Raw genomic sequence first — 18620 nt, 5'->3', positions numbered from 1 at the left:
GCAGTATCCCAGCTGAAGAGCTCGGGGGACAATCACAATTCAGGACACATACCAAAAGCAGAGTTATTCCCCATAGCAGCTAATTAGCTTTGTAGGGGGAAGGAAGGCTGTGCTACACTAAGACATAATTCTTCAGTTATAGGCTAGCAGAAATGTGATTCACTTCACACAACCTCTGAAATCCACAGATAAAACAAAGCTTCTCTTCCCAGCAACAGAATCAATTCGAAGCAAAGGAAAATAAATCACTCTATGCAATAAAGCAGAGCTCTGCCCTGTATTTAACAGAAACATATGTATTTGTGCAGACAAATTATTAGACTCATATCTCTATATAAATCTAATGAGGGGGAAAAGTTTAAAAGGTTTGGAGTTCAGGTTCAGTTTGGATAAAGCAGACAAAAGATGCTTATCTGAACTATCTGTGTATCTGCAAAATTGGTCTGGAAAAATCAGTCTAATCTCTTATATTTATAGGATGCCAATAACTGCAAAATCTAGGAACAAAATCCACTTTGCTTGTTGAGCACAGAAAATTACCCACATGGAATTTTGCTTTTGCCATCATAGGTTTCACCCACTAAACTTCAATTATTCCTTCTTCCCTCATCATTGCAAGTAGGATCAAAAGAATGGGCTCTGAAAACGGATAGACTGGGATCCATTGAGATCTCCCCTGCTAGGGCAGTCCAGCACCCAACATTGAGAACATCCTGCTTTCAGCTCCTGAAAGCTTCACCCTAAGCACTTCTAATTTCCATGTCCCAGATTAATTCAGTTGTCTTGAGTGATCACTGATAGAGATTCAGTCTCTGATATAGCCTGTCTCATGACTGCTAAGGGATTTCAAGATAAGGACCAGAACTTTGAATTAGGCAGAGAAGGAATCTTAACGGGAGAGGGCACATGTGTGACATGCTCTTGGCAGTTTGTCCTGTTCAAAGTATATATGTTGGACAAGGTGGAGTTTTTGATTGACCTTGACCAACAGACCTACTTAGAGGAAGTCCAGCCCTGAGAAGATAAACAGGTGGATCACAGTTGCTAGTTTGTCATCTGCAATGGCTAGGCACAGCCTCCTGCCAATCAGAAATGAAAAAATGTGTTCCTGATGAATTTCATTCACTGGTTATCATGAAACAGAGATTCAAACTAGTATTAAGCTAAGAGCATGCATTCCACACCCCGCCCCCCGCCCCCACACACACACTTACTGCCTGGTTCTGCACTCAATGAAGTCAGAGGGAAAATTTCAATGGTGCAGGAACAAATCCTTGAAGAACAGATGGATACTTTTTATGGAGGGCCTGGCAGGATGCTAGCTAGCATCCTTGAAGTGTTTTGCTCTCCCTACCAGCAAATCTTCTGTCTTCCCTGGGTTGAAATCTCATGAAAATAGGCTTTATCACAAGATTTTTGTACTTCTAGTTTGTGGTTGGTCCAGACAGAGTTTGAGAACAGCCCTTTTTACAATATTTCAGCCATTCCACTTCCATTCCCAGCCATAACTTGGAAATTCAGAGATGAGCTAACATGAAAAATAACCATACTTCTCCAAACCTGGTTTTGGTTCTCGGATGGGGTTTTGTGTGACAGTTCAAGGTGTGGTGTGTGCGTGCGTGTATGTGTGTGGAAGGGCCTTACTTTAATCAAACCAGTTGACCATCTTAATTAAGGCCAAAAAGTGATTGGCAGATGAATACATGTTTTTAAAATACTCAAAACAGAGAGAGTTGCCTCTAATCAAATGTGGTTCAGCTAATATGTAACGTAGACAATTCAGGGGTTAGTTTTGAAAGCACCATGCAGGGATTAGCACTCCTTGATTTCCATTGATGTTAGTGCAAAAAGTATATACACTTTTAAAACCATATACACTTTTGCCCCCCTTTAAGAAATGGACGGCTCAAAGGGAAAAATTGTCTTTTTCTAGAACATCGGTATAAATCCAATAAAGATCAGTAACAACTGAAAGTTGCTACCAAACAAAAGCTGTTTGGTCATGTATGAGAGGGGTCTGCCCATTTAAGGGTCTGTAGAGCCAGGGAGCAGCAAGCCCTGGCCTCTGGAGAAGCCCGGCAGGCAGTTGTTGGAAACCAACTGATCCAGTTAAGCAGCAGCTAAAGAGCGGTTCTGGTTCCCAGCTGGACGATATAAAAGTGAAGACCCAACTCTGCAACTGGGGAGGGGTCAGGCAGGAGAGACAAACAGTTCCCTGAGCAGCAACAGTAGGCTCCAACAGGGCAGGTAAGCCCTGAGGCAAAGGGAAGGGTGGTGATCCTCAAGCTACTCGGTGGGCACAGGATCTGCAGTATCAGTCCAGGTCAGGACTGTCACTTTTGTTACATTTTCCATATTTTTTGCATTTCTATGTCAGAACTGCTTAAACTATAAGTGCATTTGCATAAACAGATCCAACACTCTGCTGGATACATTCAAATATATCACAGCTGGAATGCAATTATTTTAATTAGATCTTAAAATTAATGGAGAGCCAGTGGAGTTTTGTGAATACAGAGGATGTGGTCTGAAATGAATAACAAAGGCCTTGGATGAAAGCATTAGCATGAACATATCTATTTACTAATCCTGCTCTAGCATGAAAGGTGTATTCCACATGAAATTATAACAACTTTCATTTCCTAAGGTATAAATGAGCTGTTTTTATTAAGATGCTATTTCAATATAATCCTTCTTTGCTATGATTACAAACCAGAAATCCTGTTATACACTGCACAAGACTGACAATAGCACAGTTTTATAGTGTAATCAACCTGGATAAAATATAGATTAACAAAAATATACAGTATACTGCCATTCATTAGAATGTGTCCCTGGGGTAGCACATTGTATGGATGAGTATGGATGGCATTAAGCGAGGATATTTATATCTGGGAAACTTGGTGGAATGAAAATAATCAACCGAACATGGTAATACCATGGTACAAAATATACAGAAGTCAGCCTCTGTACCAGATGAGTGGACAGTAGCCCATGTAATGCTGATTTTTTAAAAAGGCTCCAGAGGTGATTATAGGCGGGTAAGCCTAACTTCAGTACCAGAGAAATTGACTGAAACTATAAGTTACAGAATCATCAGACACAGAGATGAACATGGTTTGTGGGAGAAGAGTCAACCCAGCTTTTGTAAAGGGAAATGATGCCTCGACAATCTATTAGAATTTTAGGAGGGGAACAACAAATGTGGACAAGGGGGATCCAGTGGAGATAGTGTACTTGGACTTTCAGAAAACTTTTGACGAGGTCCCTCACTAAAGTCTCTTAAGCAAACGAAGCAGGCATGGAACAAGAGGGGAGGGCCTCTCACAGATCAATAACTGTTTAAAAGATAGGAAACAAAGGTCAGGAATAAATGGCCAGTTTTCACAATGGAGAGAGGTAAATAGCCGGGTCCTCCAAGGAACTGTACTGGGACCTATGCTGTACAGCATATTCATAAATGACTTGGAAAAGGGGGTGAGAAGTGAGATGGCAAAATTTGCAGACGATAAAAAGTTACTCATGATAGTTAAGTCCAAAGCTGACTGAGAAGAGTTATAAAGGGATCTCACTAAACTGGGTGATGGGACAACAAAAAGGCAGATGAAATTCAATATTGATAAGTGCAAAGTAATGCACACTGGAAAAATAAATTCCAACTACACATACAAAGTGATGGAGTCTATATTAGCTGTTACCTTTCAAGAAAGAGATATTGGAGTCATTGTGGATAGTTCTCTAAAGATATCTGATCAGGGTGCAGTGGCAGGCAAAAAAGCTAAAAGAAAGCTAGGAACCATTAGGAAAGTGATAGATAATAAATCAGAAAATATCATAATGCCACTATATAAATTCATGGTAGGCCTGCACCTCGAATGCTGTATATAGTTCTGGTTGCCCCATCTCAAAAACGGTATGTTAGAATTAGAAAAGGTACAGAAGAGGGCAAGAAAAATGATTAGGGGTATGGAATGGCTGCTATATGTGGAGAGATTAAAAAGACTAGGACTGCTCATCTTAGAAAAGATACGACTAAGAGGGCTAGGATAGAGGTCTATAAAAGCATGAATGGTACAGAGAAAGTGAATAAGGAAGTGTTATTTACTCTTTCACATAACACAAGATCTAGGGGTCACCCAATGAAATTAATAGGCAGCAGATTTAAAACAAATAAAAGGAAGCACTTCACAGAATGCACAGTCAACCACAGGATGTTATGAGTGCCAAAAGTATAACTGCTAAAAACAATTACATAAGTTCATGGAGGATAGGTCCATCAGTGGCTTTTAGTCAAGATGGTTGGGGATGCAACCCCATGCTCTGGTCCCTAAATCTCCAACTGCCAGAAGCTGGGACTGGATGACAGGGGATGGAGGGATCACTCAAAATGTCCTGTTCTGTTCATTCCCTCTGAAGCAGCTGGCACTGGCCACTGTCAGAAGACAGGGATACTGGACTAGAAGGACCATTAGTTTGACACAGTATGGCCGTTCATATGAGTAGGGGGAGTAGTAGTAGTAGTTTTGGTTTAAAACAAAAATCAAACCAATGAGAAATGGCATGGAAAAGGATATGCTTTTCATATGCATTATTATTACTGATTTACTTATCTATTGCATCTTTCTTCAAGGCAATTCTTTAGGAATACTAGGGTTTTGTTCTCCATTATCCTGGATTTTGTTCCAAATGTGCAAATGTAAACAAACTGTCTCGCAGCCCGCCAATAGATTACCCTGACAGACTGCGTGCAGCCTGCAGGCCGCAGGTTGCCCACCACTGGTGTAGGTCAAGCACACACTATCGTGATGTATATGACACAAATGCATATAATGAGAAATGATAGTATAAGAACTGCATTGCACTTGTTTCATGGGAATAAATGAACTAAGTCCCGGTGTGAGACTTGAACCCACAACTTTGTTGCCTTGAACTGAGTGCTTCCAACTGAAGCACATATAAGTGTTCCTGGAAATGACATGTGTAATTAAAGTTTCTATTTTATGACACTGTTTTCAGTTGCTTATAACTTTGCCAGATTGAAACTGTTCAGACTGAAGTTTTCCAAGCCAGGTGTCTGTCTCAGGCTGAATTTTCTTGGAAACTTTCAGCAGAAATGATTTGGTCATTTCTGAGTACAAGATTAGGGAAAAATACATTGTTTTGCCCATGTTAAAAAATTCTAACCAGTACTTCATTGAGAATCTCTAGTGCCCCCATGCTTTGTAGCAAGCATGTGGACATTTGGCAGGTGGTGGCAGACATGCCAAACCCACGGAAAAAAACCACAGAAATTGGGCTTGTTTTTGGCTTAATTGGCTTGTGAATTGCTTGTTGGCTAGTTTTTGGATTGTGGCTTGTAGCTTGTTGCTACTTTTTTTTGATTGGCTCCTGGAAAGCAGCGGCAAGGTGGGGAGAGAGGTGCATAGCAGCCGCACCACAGTCCCAGACTGCACGCCGGGGGATCTAGTCACACAGTGTTGGGGTTCTTAAGGATTGGCTTGTTTTGACCTTGTTTTGAAATGTGATTAGCTTGACTTTTGGCTTATTGTGAAAGTTGGGATGCTTATTTACCACGTGAAAGTTGGCAACTGTGCCTACCATCAGGGATGTGCCTTTTGCGAGCCCCATGAAAATGTGCCCAAATATGGCCAATTTATAAGCCTCTGAAAATCACAGTTCACACATGCTCAGTAGAGCTTTGGTACAAGCTGGCAGCTAGATTCTCCCAAGATTCTGTCTGCAATGAGCATGCTCCATACCCACACAGATCCTACATGCTGACCAGGATGAGCATTAGGTATCCCCACAGACCTCGGCACATGCTCCCTATTAGCTGCCACTGTTGTGCCAGGTACCAGAATTGAAAGCATGAAGACTATGCTCTCAATGCACCTTCTGCTGGTAGGAGGCTAGGATCCTGTGTAAAATCTAATATGTGAACATGTAATTAAAGACTGTATCATAATGCATATGCATAAGAAGGGGGATAAAATAAGCTTGTACAGATAACTAACTCTTATTTCCTAACTTTTCAGTACTTGACTATGCAACCTTAATGTTGTTTTAAGGTAGTTTTTTTGGATGCAGTATAAACAGACAACACTGTCAGGTGCTGTAGGCATATGCCCATAAAGATGTACGGTATGTGTCTCTGTTAGAATCTACAAAATGCTATGGAATCTCCTGCACACAAGTTTTGAGCAAAGGAATTTTTTTCAAAGTAGTAACTATACATACCGCAATAATCATTCCACTTGCTCCATTGAAGTTGTCAATCCAACCCTGCAAAAAAGGAAAGGCATTTTTTATTATTTCTTTCAACAATGTTTAGCTCATACAGGCTTCAGAAAGTGTTACAGTGCTGTGGTATGGATGAAGTCACTTAATCAGACCACTGTTAAAAAGGATGCCAATTTAGCTTGGACAACTGCCAGAGAGCAAAGATAGCACAGCATATTGATTTTAAATATAGGATGCATGGTAAACAGCCAGTGTTGTCTGCAGTTTATAATATAGTCAAATATAGTCAAATTTTGTTTTACAGATCACCACATTAGGGTGATAATTTGACTATGTGTACCAGATCTGACTTTCCAAATGCCATGTAATCTTGGTGTTGATGCAATCACCCCTGGTTTATAATGCTCAGTGTGGCATATCTGTGTAAGAGTCAGATTGGAGGTAATTTATTTGATTTTTCCTGATGTTTTCAAAGACAGTAAAGACTATCGGGACTCTTGAACAGCACTCTGTTGCAGTAAGGAAAGTCACATCTTGTGGGAATGTTAATTAGAACCAATAATATTTGGAATGACTTGCAATGGCACTATTATGCCGCACTCTGTCCTTCCAAGATGGATATTTTGGCTCAGATCCTAGGTGATGTCTGAGCTTTGCCTGGTGCCACTCAGGTACGGAAGAGGCAAAGGTGACTATGTCACCTTTATGACCCAGGTGCAAGCCTAGGACATGTTGCACCTGCTAATGCCAGTAGTAAATTTGGCCTAGAATATTTATTTCACTGTATAAATGTAGCTGCATTCTATTCCATGTGTGATACTCCTACTATTTGCAACACTCCCCATAAATGTGCATCTGGAGCATCTCAGCTTGGTGAGTTGTTGAAAGTCATGTTATGTCATCCAAAAAGCCCTCACAAATGGCCCTACCTGGCATGCCTAGCAGACTGCCTTAGCATAAAGATCAGGATGGAGGGCCTGACCTATCCTATGAGCCCTAGGAGTGTTCCCCCAGCTCAGTGCTGAGGTATGTTGGCATGGCAGTGTGTAGAAGCTCTCTGGATATAGGACTTCAGTCTCCAGTATTGCAAGTCCAGCATTTTCCACCAACAAGTAAATCCAATTCATTTGTTTTTTTATTTTAAATTGCCTTTTCCAACTTGCAAATGTGAATCTTTCCTGGAGACGTTGAGCAAGTCTTGCAGTTCTGCACCAGACACTGCCTGCTCCCATCTCCCACTGCCCTCCCTGGAGACCCTGAAGAATCAGAGTGCACTTCTAAGATGATCAGCAGGCATCTTTGTAATGAGGGGTTGCCCCCCGGACGTAAGGCTGGACGTAGAGCAGGAGCCTGAGCTGTATCTGGAGAGCACTCGGTGGGAAATGGTTAAAAGAAGGACGGTAATCAGGCTTACTGGGAAAGGCTCATGCCAGCTGGCTCCCACGATGGATGGCCTGATGATGGCAACGTTGAAGTGCTCTTTCTCTTGCTGGACCAGGTACTCTGCCAAGGCTTTGGTGTATGTATATGTGTTGGGCCAGTCCCCAATCAGCTTGGGTGTGATCTCTTGAATGATAGATTCATCCAGCCACCTAGTGGGACAAAGAAAAGAATTCTGTTGACATAAACCACACAGACAGATGAATGAAATGAGGAAGAAGTTAAGCAAATTGGTCAGCACACTCAACAGTCTATAGTTTCAAGACTCTTACCTGCAGTGGGGAAGTCAGCAACTAGAATACTTTTAGGCAAAAGAAGGAATAACTGGGAGTTTTGTTATTTACTACAATGGAGCCAAGATTTCACCCCTGGTACAGATGTGCTGCACCAGCATTGTTTAGTGATGCAATTTTTACTGGTCTAGACAAACCCTGTTGGACATTCATAACCTGGCCCTATAGTTCCTTCTGAATTAGCTAGCACAGTCCCCAGCTATACATGCAAACTCTTGGAAAAATTCAATTCCACCAAGGGTTTAGCAGCATTACGAAAGTTTAAAATGTCACAATTATCTTCTTCAATGATACTGCAATTGCATTTATTATGCAAATATCTGACATCATCACTGTGGTTGCATGCACGGTCCCTTTCCAAATCTCCCCACCAGCTCCCACCACCACAAAAATCATGTGTTTGGTTCTGCTCTAGCCAAGCACAAAGGTTTGGTCCATTTTTTCTGAGAGGTAGTGTGGCTCAGTGGATAAGCTGAGCCTGCTATTGGAGAGACCTTGGCTGTGCCAGAGGTGGCTTTGTAGAACCTCTGTTGTCTTCAATTTTTCCATCTGTTAAAGGAGATGAATGATATTTGCTTTCCCCTCTGCCAAAGATATTTTTATGGAGGTGAATGAATGCCAGTGGCTGGCTCAATAAGTGTTATGTGTTCCCTTCTATTACTGATACCAGAGGAAGGAGTTACTAATTCGGCTCCTGGAGTCGAGGTCAGTGCTGTTAAAATGCAGTCCCTGGGTTCAAACTGTGCTCTGGCAAACCAACAACACTTTGCTCATCTGCCTGTGTTTTGGTTCAGAGAGGAAGGGAGCTGGCTGTGTTTTTGAAATCTACAGACAGGGCTGGCAATCTAGATAGGGTTCACAGAAGTCTGGTGCATAACTCCATAGAACCAAAAATAAAGTCCAATAACCTTTTATTAAGTTTTGGAGCTTTTTCTTTGTGGTGGACAGGAGAGCTCACTGGGGACATTCCAGTGATGCTCCACCACTTCCTTCTCTCCCCTATCTCTACATAAAATAAGGTGAGAAGACTTGAAATCTTAAAATAGGCCACTTGGGGCAGAAAATGGAAGCGTACATGTGCTATATCAGTGGTCTCCAATCTTTTTACACCCAAGATCACTTTCTGAATCTAAGGACAACCCAGGGTCTACCCTGCCCCTTCCCCGAGGCCCTACCCCTTCCAGAAAGCTCACTCCATCTCCTCCCCCCCCCCCGTCAATCGCTCTCCCCTACCCTCACTCACTTTCACCGGGCTGGGGCAGGAGGGAGTCCGGACTCTGGGCTGGGGCCGAGGAGTTCACAGCGTGGGAGGGGGCTCTGGGATGAGCCTGGGGCAGGGGGTTGAGGGGGGCGGTACAAGACCTCCTGCTGGGCAGCACTTCCCTCCGGTGGCTCCCGGTTGGCGGCGGGCACAGCAAGGCTAAGGCAGGTTCCCGGTCTACCCCGGCCCCACACTGCTCCTGGAAGGGGCCAACGCGCCCTTGCAGCCCCTGGGGAAGGGGCGGGGGACATGTGTGGCTCCACACGCTGCCCCTCTCTGCAAACACTGCCCCCGCAGCTCTCCCAGCCAATGGGAGCTGCGGGGGCGGTACTTGCAGGCAAGAGCAACGCACAGAGGGAGACCCATGCCACGCTCCCCCCACGTCCCAGGGCCACGGGGCTGCACTGGCCACTTCCGGGAGCAACATGGGACCGGGGAGGCAGGGAGTCTGCCTTAGCTGCAGCCACACTACACCAGAGATTGCAATCGACTGGGAGATCCTCTAGGATCGACAGTCAATCACGATTGACCAGTTGGTGACCACTGTGCTATATCTTGAGAACCACTTCGTCAAATAAGCTCAAATTTGCACCACAAATTCTGTCCCTGAACTAGCATGGCGATTTTCAACCAAGTCTGACTAGAGACGGTCAGGAATTTTCTGACAAAATGTTATTTTTTTCAAATTGCAAATAGACCCAAAACTGTTTGCAGGAAAGGGTTGGTTTTATTAATCTCAATTGGGAAAAAAAAGTTTTCAAATTGTCAAAACAACACTTTTCAACATTTTTGAAACAAGAAGTTTCCTTTTCTGGTTCAAAATGACTTCATTTTGAAAGTATAGTTAATTTATAATAAATAAGGTGAAATTCTATAAAAGGTCAAAATCAAAACAGAACATTTCAACTGACTCATGGAAAATTTCAGATCAGATTATTGGTTCATGAAAATTTTCAAAATTTCAACTTTTCATCCTAAATCGGGATGGGAGAAAATGTTGAAATCTCAAAAACGCTTGTGGGATAGGAAACAGTTTCCTGCCCACTTCCAGTTCTGACCATGTATGTGGATTTCAGAAATGATGCAAAATTCAGCTTTAAACAGAAACCCTGCCTACAGTCATAGCTATGGTCAGAATACTGCCTTTGCTTTCCCAGTGTAATTGAGCTACCATGGGAATAAGCCATCAGGGGTACCAGGGCCAACTGTAATGCTGATTTACCAGATGTTGCAACTTGTCCATCTAATATATCTAGGGCCCTACCAAATTCATGGCCATGAAAAACGCATCACAGACTGAAACCTGGTCTCCCGCTTTGAAATCTGGTCTTTTGTGTGCTTTTACCCTATACTATACAGATTTCGCAGGGGAAACCAGCGTTTCTCAGGAGTCCTGACCCAAAAGGGAGTTGCGGGGGGGGGGGGGGGGAGGGTCACAAGGTTATTTTAGGGGGGTCGTAGTATTGCCACCCTCACCTCTGCGCTGCTGCCTTCAGAGCTGGGTGGCTGCTGGCTAAGGGCCCAGCCCTGCAGGCAGCAACGCAGAAGTAAGGGGGCAATCCCATGCCATGACATCCTTCCTTCTGTGCTGCTGCTGACGGTGGCTCTGCCTTCAGAGCTGGGCTCCCAGCCAGCAGCCACTGCTCTCTAGCTGCTCAGCTCTGAAGGCAACGCCACTGCCAGCAGCAGTGCAGAAGTAAGGATAGCAATACCACAACCCCCCTACAAAACCTTGTGACGTCCCTCCCCACACACAAACACATACAACCCCTTTTTGGGTCAGACCCCTACAATTACAACACCATGAAATTTCAGATTTAAAATACCTGCAATCATGAAATTTATTATTTTTAAAATCCCATGACCATGAAATTGACCAAAATGGACAGTGAATTTGGTATGGCCCTAAATATATACTTTCAAAGTGCTCAGCTAAAGTGCCCTGTCATGACTGCAGTATCTTGGGTGAGCCTCCACGCCGCTCTGAGCGATAGTTGAGAGGTTTGTGCTACAGACTCTCTCAAGAATACCAACCTCCCACGTGACATGATTAATCGGTGTTCCCATCATGGAAGCACCGATCTGACAATTCAACAAGGCCTTATGCTGCCCTACATTTTCTGTGACCTACATTCGAGGTTTTGAAAGTCTAATTCATATAGTAACTGCTTTTGCTCAATGCTGTTGGTGCCTTATGAAATCAAAGAAAAATGCTGTGGTTAGCTGTCCACTGTCCCCCTGCTCCACCAAACAGATATGTCATTTTCTCAGGGGAAAATGTGACTTTCTGTATTAAGATTTTACACTTAACACAAATAAGGTGCTCCCTTATGTAAATTAGAACTGACCTCCTTTTACATTTCCTATATTATAATCAGGGACAATGTGCACCCTACTTTAGTCCACACTGTATAGACTGTGCTGTGCTCCTTACCTCAGCGCACCCGCCAAAGCTGATTTCCCTCAGCTTTAGATTAAGGCAAACCTTGCTTGATGTAGCAGATTATACATTTCCTCTAGTGGCCTGGTGGTATTTAGAAGTGTGACTTTTGGTTTCCACAGATCAATCTTAAAGTTTCAGTTACAGTTAAAGAAGCATCATATTTGAAATCAAGGAGATAGAAGGAGGACAAATGCAAAAAAACCAGCTTGACCAAGGATTCTAGCTGAGTAAATAATCATAAATACAAATTAAATTGGTCATCAAGAGGACCATTAAAGGATCTGTTATTTAGCTGCAATTGCAGGGTCATGCCTTTTAATAGCTTTGTAAAAAAATTCTGCTTTCCTATTAGGCCTAAGAAGCTTCTTTACGCATTAGCCTTAAAAATCCCTGTTACACATCATAACAGCCAACGTCCTACAACTGTAGAAGAGTATATCTGAACGTCCTGTTCCAGTTTCTGCTGGCATTGGCTACTATGAACCCGAACAGCAGGTGAACAGCCAGGATTATAATGTATTGCCAGCCTCAGACATACAGATATATGAAACTTAAGAAAAGAAAAATATAGATGCTTGTTCAGTTGAGTGCTTTAAAATCAGTTTTCAAATAGACATTTGATGAAGATACGAAGGGATGCTTTCACAGCTGGCTAACCCAAAGTATAACTTGCTATTTCTTTTCCCTTTTTACTGACACAATCCATGTAATTATTTGGATATATGTGGGGTGGAGGAAGGGATTAAGGGTAAAACTTCCTTACCTATTAATTATCTTTCTTTGAGCCCTTCTGGACTAGTGCACACACTTAGATATACTTCCTCCTAGTTAGCTGAAGACAGAATAATGAAGTATTCTGATAGCATCACCTCTGCCTCTGTCCTCCTACCCATTCTTTGTCTCCCTCCCTGCGCCAGCCAGTTCTCTGCTCCTCACATTCTCCCTTAGTCTCCTGTCCCCCACCTGCCTTTGTATTTTCCTTACTTTTCCCCATCACAAGTCCCTGATCTTAACTTTCTACCTCCTACTCCCCCATGTTCTTCTGCAGCCTCTCCCTGACACCCCCACCGACAAGTCTCCTTTGTGCACCGTTACAGTTTCCAGACCACTTGCCAAACCAGGAGTCCGGCAATCTTTGCTGAGTGCCCCCTAGTTTCAGTGCCTTTAAAAACAATGGGAGACAGTGGTCCTCTTCACTATGGGCAGCCTTCATGCCACCTGCAAAGGCTGCAGGGAAGTGGCAGCCATCTTAACTGAGGGCAGCCTGTGGCTTCCAGCCCACTGAAAGCAACGGAAGATAGTAAACCTGTTGAGCAAGGACAACATTCACAAGAATGCTGCCAGAGTTCAGGCAACCATGAGAAAGTGTAAGGCAAGCAAGTAAGCAAGCAAACAAACAAAAAAACAAACTGTGGTGACCAAGAGTTGACAGCTGTATATACTGCTGAGGCAAACATACAGCAGAGCAGATAAGAGCTAGCGCCTCACCCCTTAACTCTCTGAAGCTTTCACCATTGCTTCCTTTGCCTGTGCAACCCGGAGGCTGCAGTAGGGAGGCATATTGCCAGAAATCCCTGACAGCTTCAGAGGCTCATTCTGTCCTTTGCTCAAGTCTTTTTTCTGAGCCAGCACGTGCCGGTGACAGACAACTGAACTCTGCAAGCTGGCAAACCCCTTATATGTAAGTAGTGAAGGCGGGAGGTCCTGATATCATTAAGGTTATTTTGACTTCATATGCTGGCTGGGGAGAACTATATTCAAGACTCTGGGCTGCTAGAGGAAAATCAAAGACAGAACAATATTTGACATTACGTTTTCCGGTTAGCACTCAGAGAGTGCAATCGTTTATTTTGGCAAAATGGGATTCAAGAGCCAACCCAAATTCTATTCTTCCCTCAGAGAAAAAGCCAGCAGATACTGCTTATGCCCATCTCAACAAGTCCAAAGGACAAGAAGGCTCACACCTCCATTCTGAGCTAATGGCTGGCAGAGTTAAAGTTGATATTATTCAAATGGAAAATTATTTGAAAAGAAAAAGGAAAGCAGAACAAACTGCCATGGGGAAGTTTAGTTCTTCTCAGGAGAAGGCTTCCCTGGAATCCCTGTCAGCAGGTTTTGTTTTCCTTTCTAATTATCCATCTATTCAACGAACTCAGTTAAATAAACACTTTTGTTGTCCTGCAGATTTACTGAATTCTCCAGCTGAGCTGTGGTTTTCAATACAGAATGAACCTGGCCCTGCAGATGGACAGCTCATACATGGGGAGAAAGCAGTTGGAAAGGAACCATTAGAAAGGACTAAACTCAGCTGTCTGGGCTGGGATTCTTGCAATGAGATGTCATCATTTTAAATCTCTTTCTAAAACAGTGAGTCTGATTCACTCCAGTTTGACACTACTTGGGACTGCATTGAAATAAGTGGAATCACACTGACTGGCTACAAGAGTAATGCAGTGGTGAATCACGCTCACTTTCTGAAAAGTTACAGCTCCTATTGAGGGAACAAGAGTGTCGGGACTTAGAAAAGGAAGAAGCACTGTGTCATTCTCACTAACATAAACAAGCACCATCAACTGACTCCATGCTGGACCATAAAGAGTCACATGCCACTATAGAAAAAGACTGGAAAAACATCTGAAATAATAGGATTGACACATATGGATCATTTTATTTGCTAATTCTTCCCTATTCAACATGAAATCAAAATACTGTTGGAAGGTCGATCCAAATGACAATCTAATGTGACTTTAAAAGATCTCCAAATAAAGACTCAGAGGTTATGTCTATATTGCGAATATTTCCAGAAAATATGAATAAAAATAGGTTAAAAGGGGAAGACCAAAAATGCTAACATTATTGGATACAAGCATGTAGGAATGATTCCTCCAATCAATGTTTTGAAAGTTGATCTCTTGAAGATACTTGGAATCCAGTTACCGCCTCCCTCTGTCTCCTTCTTCTCTTACACACCCATTTCCCAGCACTGTTAGCTGAGGTGCAAATGTGAAGGGCACTGCAACTATAACTGGTCTGAGGGAACATTCTATAGCATAGGTGTATGAACAATCCAGTCATAGGTTTTCTGCAGAGGTGGCGCATCACACCAGCATCAGGAAGGAAAGCTGTGTTTGTTTCTACTTACTCCACTAAGTCGCAGAGCTTCTTGGTCTCAACAGGTGGTGGGTAGATGACTTCATCTATATTTCTCCGATTACAATTTGCATAGGCAGTGGAGATGTGGATAAAGGCCTCGAGCTTCTGCATCTGCCGAGCCAGCAGTAAGAGCTGTTGTGTGCCCATGACATTCAGCAGCAGGGCATGTCTAGACAAGGGGAGAGAAAGCAAACATAAGGAGTTCATAGGGGATGAATGTATTAAAACTATACACTGCAAATCTCTCCTCAAAGGCAAACCTCCACAGTGAGGAAAATAGGTCACAGCAGAAGATGAAGTTTAAATGAGATGCAAGAGGCAAAATTAGTTTTCAAACCTGTAGTGCTGGATTCTTCTACTATGAATCCACTAGTCTGGTCAAAAACTATAACTCAGGAGTATTTCTACCCAATCCAATGGACTGGAGGCAAAGTTCCTCTTTAATTTATTATGGAAATTAAAAACTGACAACACCTCTTTGCTGGCATGTTTGCTGAACAACCATTCCACCTCAAGAAGAATACAAGTATTTAAACAGAAGGACATGAAGTGTTGTTCTTATTGACTTTTTAGCCCCATTCAACATGGTTTCATATCTGGTCTTGAAGGACACATGCTATGCCAACATACAAGGGATTCCAGATAGGTATATGGGGCCTTGTCCAAAGCAATAGAACAACACTAGAAGAAGCCAAAGTTACAAGTAATAAAATTGGTGATTCCAAAGGGTTGGGGGGGGGGGAGTTGGTAAAGGAGTAGGGAAAAAGGGTACCAAGAAGGTCCTCCCTGAAACACTCAGGATACGTGCAAGGTGTTCTGGTAGTTTTCTACATGGGCTCTGACTGATATGTGGGCTCCCTTTGCCTGAGCTTGCTTGCAGGCTTCATATTAGAGGAAATGTGCTCTCCTCCAGGGAGGCAGAGACACTGGGGAAGATGGGGCCAGTTTCAGCAAACTTGTCAGCAGGAGGAGCTTTCAGTTCTGGGGGGGAAAAAGAAGAACTCATTATCCATTCAGCTGGACTAGACAGAAATACCTATGAGTTATGATTTCTGGCCAAAATAGTACATCTAAATTCATTTATTTTGCATATACAGCACAGTATTACCTAGTCCAGGGATCGGCAACTTTTGGCACGCAGCGTGGGCTGAGGGATGTGCTGGCCACCGCTTCCCGCCACCCCCATTGGCCTGGAGCGGCGAACTGCAGCCAGTGGGAGCCACGATCAGCTGAACCTGCGGATGCGGCCAGTAAACAAACCGGGATCGGCAACCTTTGGCACGTGGCCCATCCCTGACCTAGTCTATAATTGGAGCAGAGTGAATAATAGGTTTTTCAGCTCACTCTCAATTCTGAACCAAAAAACGGTTTTGGAGAAATTAAAATGATTTTTTAAAAAGTATTCCGCAAATAAAAAAAATTGTTTCAGGTCAAACAAAATGATTTGTTAGACTCAAAAAGCAATGTTTAATTTTTATTTAAAGCCTTTTAAAACTTTTAAAAATATAAGTAAAAAGAATTCTGAATCAAAAAGTAATTTCAAATTGAAAAATCAAAATGTTTAATTTCAAAAATGTAAAAACAAAATATTTCAATATTCTACCCCCTTGATGTGAACAATTTGATGAAACCAACATGAACTTGAAAAACATTTCAGTGTTGCCGAATATCCATTTTGGTTTTTTTATAAAAAGAAGTTTTGGCTGAAAAAATTCACCCAAGTTCTATCTATAATCTCATTTTAAGGCCTTCGTTTTTGGAACGCAAGAACATTCAATCTATCGTGCCATGTTGAATCAACAGTCCATGGAATCCACTATCTTGCCCATAGCAGCAACTCACCCCTCATGTTTCAGAGGAAGGCAAAAAATACATCCCACAATTATACAATGCTCTGGGAGAAATTCCCCCCTGGTCCCTGTGGTGATTAACTAAATATAGTTACAGTAATAATAAGTGGAAAAAAACCCTCAGGTTGAGCAATGGTGACACAATCAATGTAATGTCTCAGAGGGGGATATTGTAATTGTCATTAATGAACTTTTTTTGGGGCCTGTATCTATGACCACAATCACATCACTATCATTATTAAAGTGGGGCTCAAAGGCACCAATCACAATTCAGACCCCATTGTGCTAGGAACTCTTTCATTAATATGTGACAATGAACAAACCAAGTGTTTCTCAAGGAAATCCCTTAAGTAACAGGCCATCTTTTTAAAATGCCTCATTACAATGAAGGCAACATTTTCAAAGCTGGGTGAATATTTTAAAATGTTACAGTACCTTGTGATTTGCTATTTAAAATATGCTGCTTCAAAAAATTATCGTTTCCCTCCTTGAGTTACCTTTAGTGAAAAAGCAGGACCAATAACATTAGCTGTAGAATCAGAGATTGCGTAGACTCACTTCACACTCCTTCCATGTAGCCCTGCCAAAACATCTGAGTCCAGGCACATAGCACCTTCCTGCTGTCCCAGTTCTGGGGCCGCACCTAACTCTGCCAGTGCACTGCAATCCTAATTTGCAGGACTCCTTTTTATTCCTGTCCTGGGCTTCATGTAGCAATGCCACAGTACCTCAATCTTGATGTGTGTGTGTGTATGTATTTTTTAAGGTCTGACATATGTGATATTTTAGGCACTCAATAATTTGAGCCCTTTAAATTGTATATCCAATCCAGAATTTATGTGCAGTTTGAAAACATACCTGGAGAATTATTACTGTAATTGTACAAGAAAAAACAATAATGGTCTCTCATATTTTGTGTGTCCCAGTAAGAAGCTAAGTTCTACTTAATAAATGCAAACAGCAGAGAACAAGGGACATACTTTAGTGGCTCATCAAAGCGAACTGTTGCTGCACAGTGGAATACAACATTGACCTGGGACAGGAGCTCCTGCGAGTCCTTGGCGCTGATGGCCAGATTTGGCTGAGTGAGTTCTGCATTAATAGGCTTAATCTTCTCCTGGAAGTTAGGGCAATCTTCCCGGACTCTGTCAAAGACCTAGAAACACAAACACAATGATCAGCTACTGCAGGGGTCGGCAACCTTTCAGAAGTGGTATGCCGAGTCTTCATTTATTCACTCTAATTTAAGGTTCCACATGCCAGTAATACATTTTAATGTTTTTAGAAGGTCTCTTTCTATAAGTCTATAATATATAACTAAACTATGGTTGTATGTAAAGTAAATAAGGTTTTTAAAATATTAAAGAAGCTTCATTTAAAATTAAATTAAAATGCAGAGCCCCCCGGACCGATAGCCAGGACCAGGGCAGTGTGAGTGCTACTGAAAATCAGCTCACGTGCCGCCTTCGGCACATGTTCCACAGGTTGCCTATCCCTGAGCTACTGAATCATGGACTACTGCTATTATTCCTATTAATGATAATAGCACCCTGATTAACAGCCTGTTTGCTGTATTTGCATCAGTTGATGAACCTAACATGACCGAGAATGACTGATACTTCCAGATGTCATAGTGGTAGGAGGGTCTTCTGCATTGGGGCATGTAGGCAGATAAATAATAATGGACCTGATTGTCCCCTCCCATAGAAAAACCTGTCAGAGAGAGTGCCCTCCCAAAAATCTGAGGACAGGATGAATTGCTCTGCTGAAGAATGAACAAAGGGTCCTCTCAGCATCCCATGTCTCCTGGGGAATCCACAGGAGGTCCCATGCCTCCACAGTGGCTCTGCAACCCCCTACACACAATCTGGCTAGCATTGCTCCAGTGGAGCTACATTGCCAGGACTTCCTCCACTGGCGGCTGCCCCTAGAATTTTATA

The 18620-nt window shown here is 42.6% G+C and overlaps 1 protein-coding gene across 9 annotated transcripts in view; it reads right to left on the bottom strand.

The window, feature by feature from the left end:
- FAR2 (fatty acyl-CoA reductase 2) overlaps positions 1-18620 on the bottom strand; it is a 208782-nt gene that overhangs the window by 49349 nt on the left and 140813 nt on the right. For all 9 annotated transcript variants that reach the window (XR_010593300.1, XR_010593301.1, XM_065570549.1 and 6 more), the window contains 4 exons: positions 17661-17836; positions 14820-14999; positions 7655-7832; positions 6238-6282 (listed from right to left, as the gene is read on the bottom strand). Coding sequence is in view for 7 of the 9 variants with exons in the window: in XM_065570549.1 (XP_065426621.1) it covers positions 6238-6282; positions 7655-7832; positions 14820-14999; positions 17661-17836 (579 nt within the window). In the remaining 2 variants the exon portion in view is untranslated. The remainder of the gene's footprint in view (positions 1-6237; positions 6283-7654; positions 7833-14819; positions 15000-17660; positions 17837-18620) is intronic.

The sequence above is a fragment of the Chrysemys picta genome, chromosome 1 (genome assembly GCF_011386835.1).
Source record: "Chrysemys picta bellii isolate R12L10 chromosome 1, ASM1138683v2, whole genome shotgun sequence".
Lineage (NCBI taxonomy): Eukaryota > Metazoa > Chordata > Testudines > Emydidae > Chrysemys > Chrysemys picta.
Note: the sequence above shows the minus strand (reverse complement) of the source record. Positions and strands in the feature narration are given on the sequence as shown.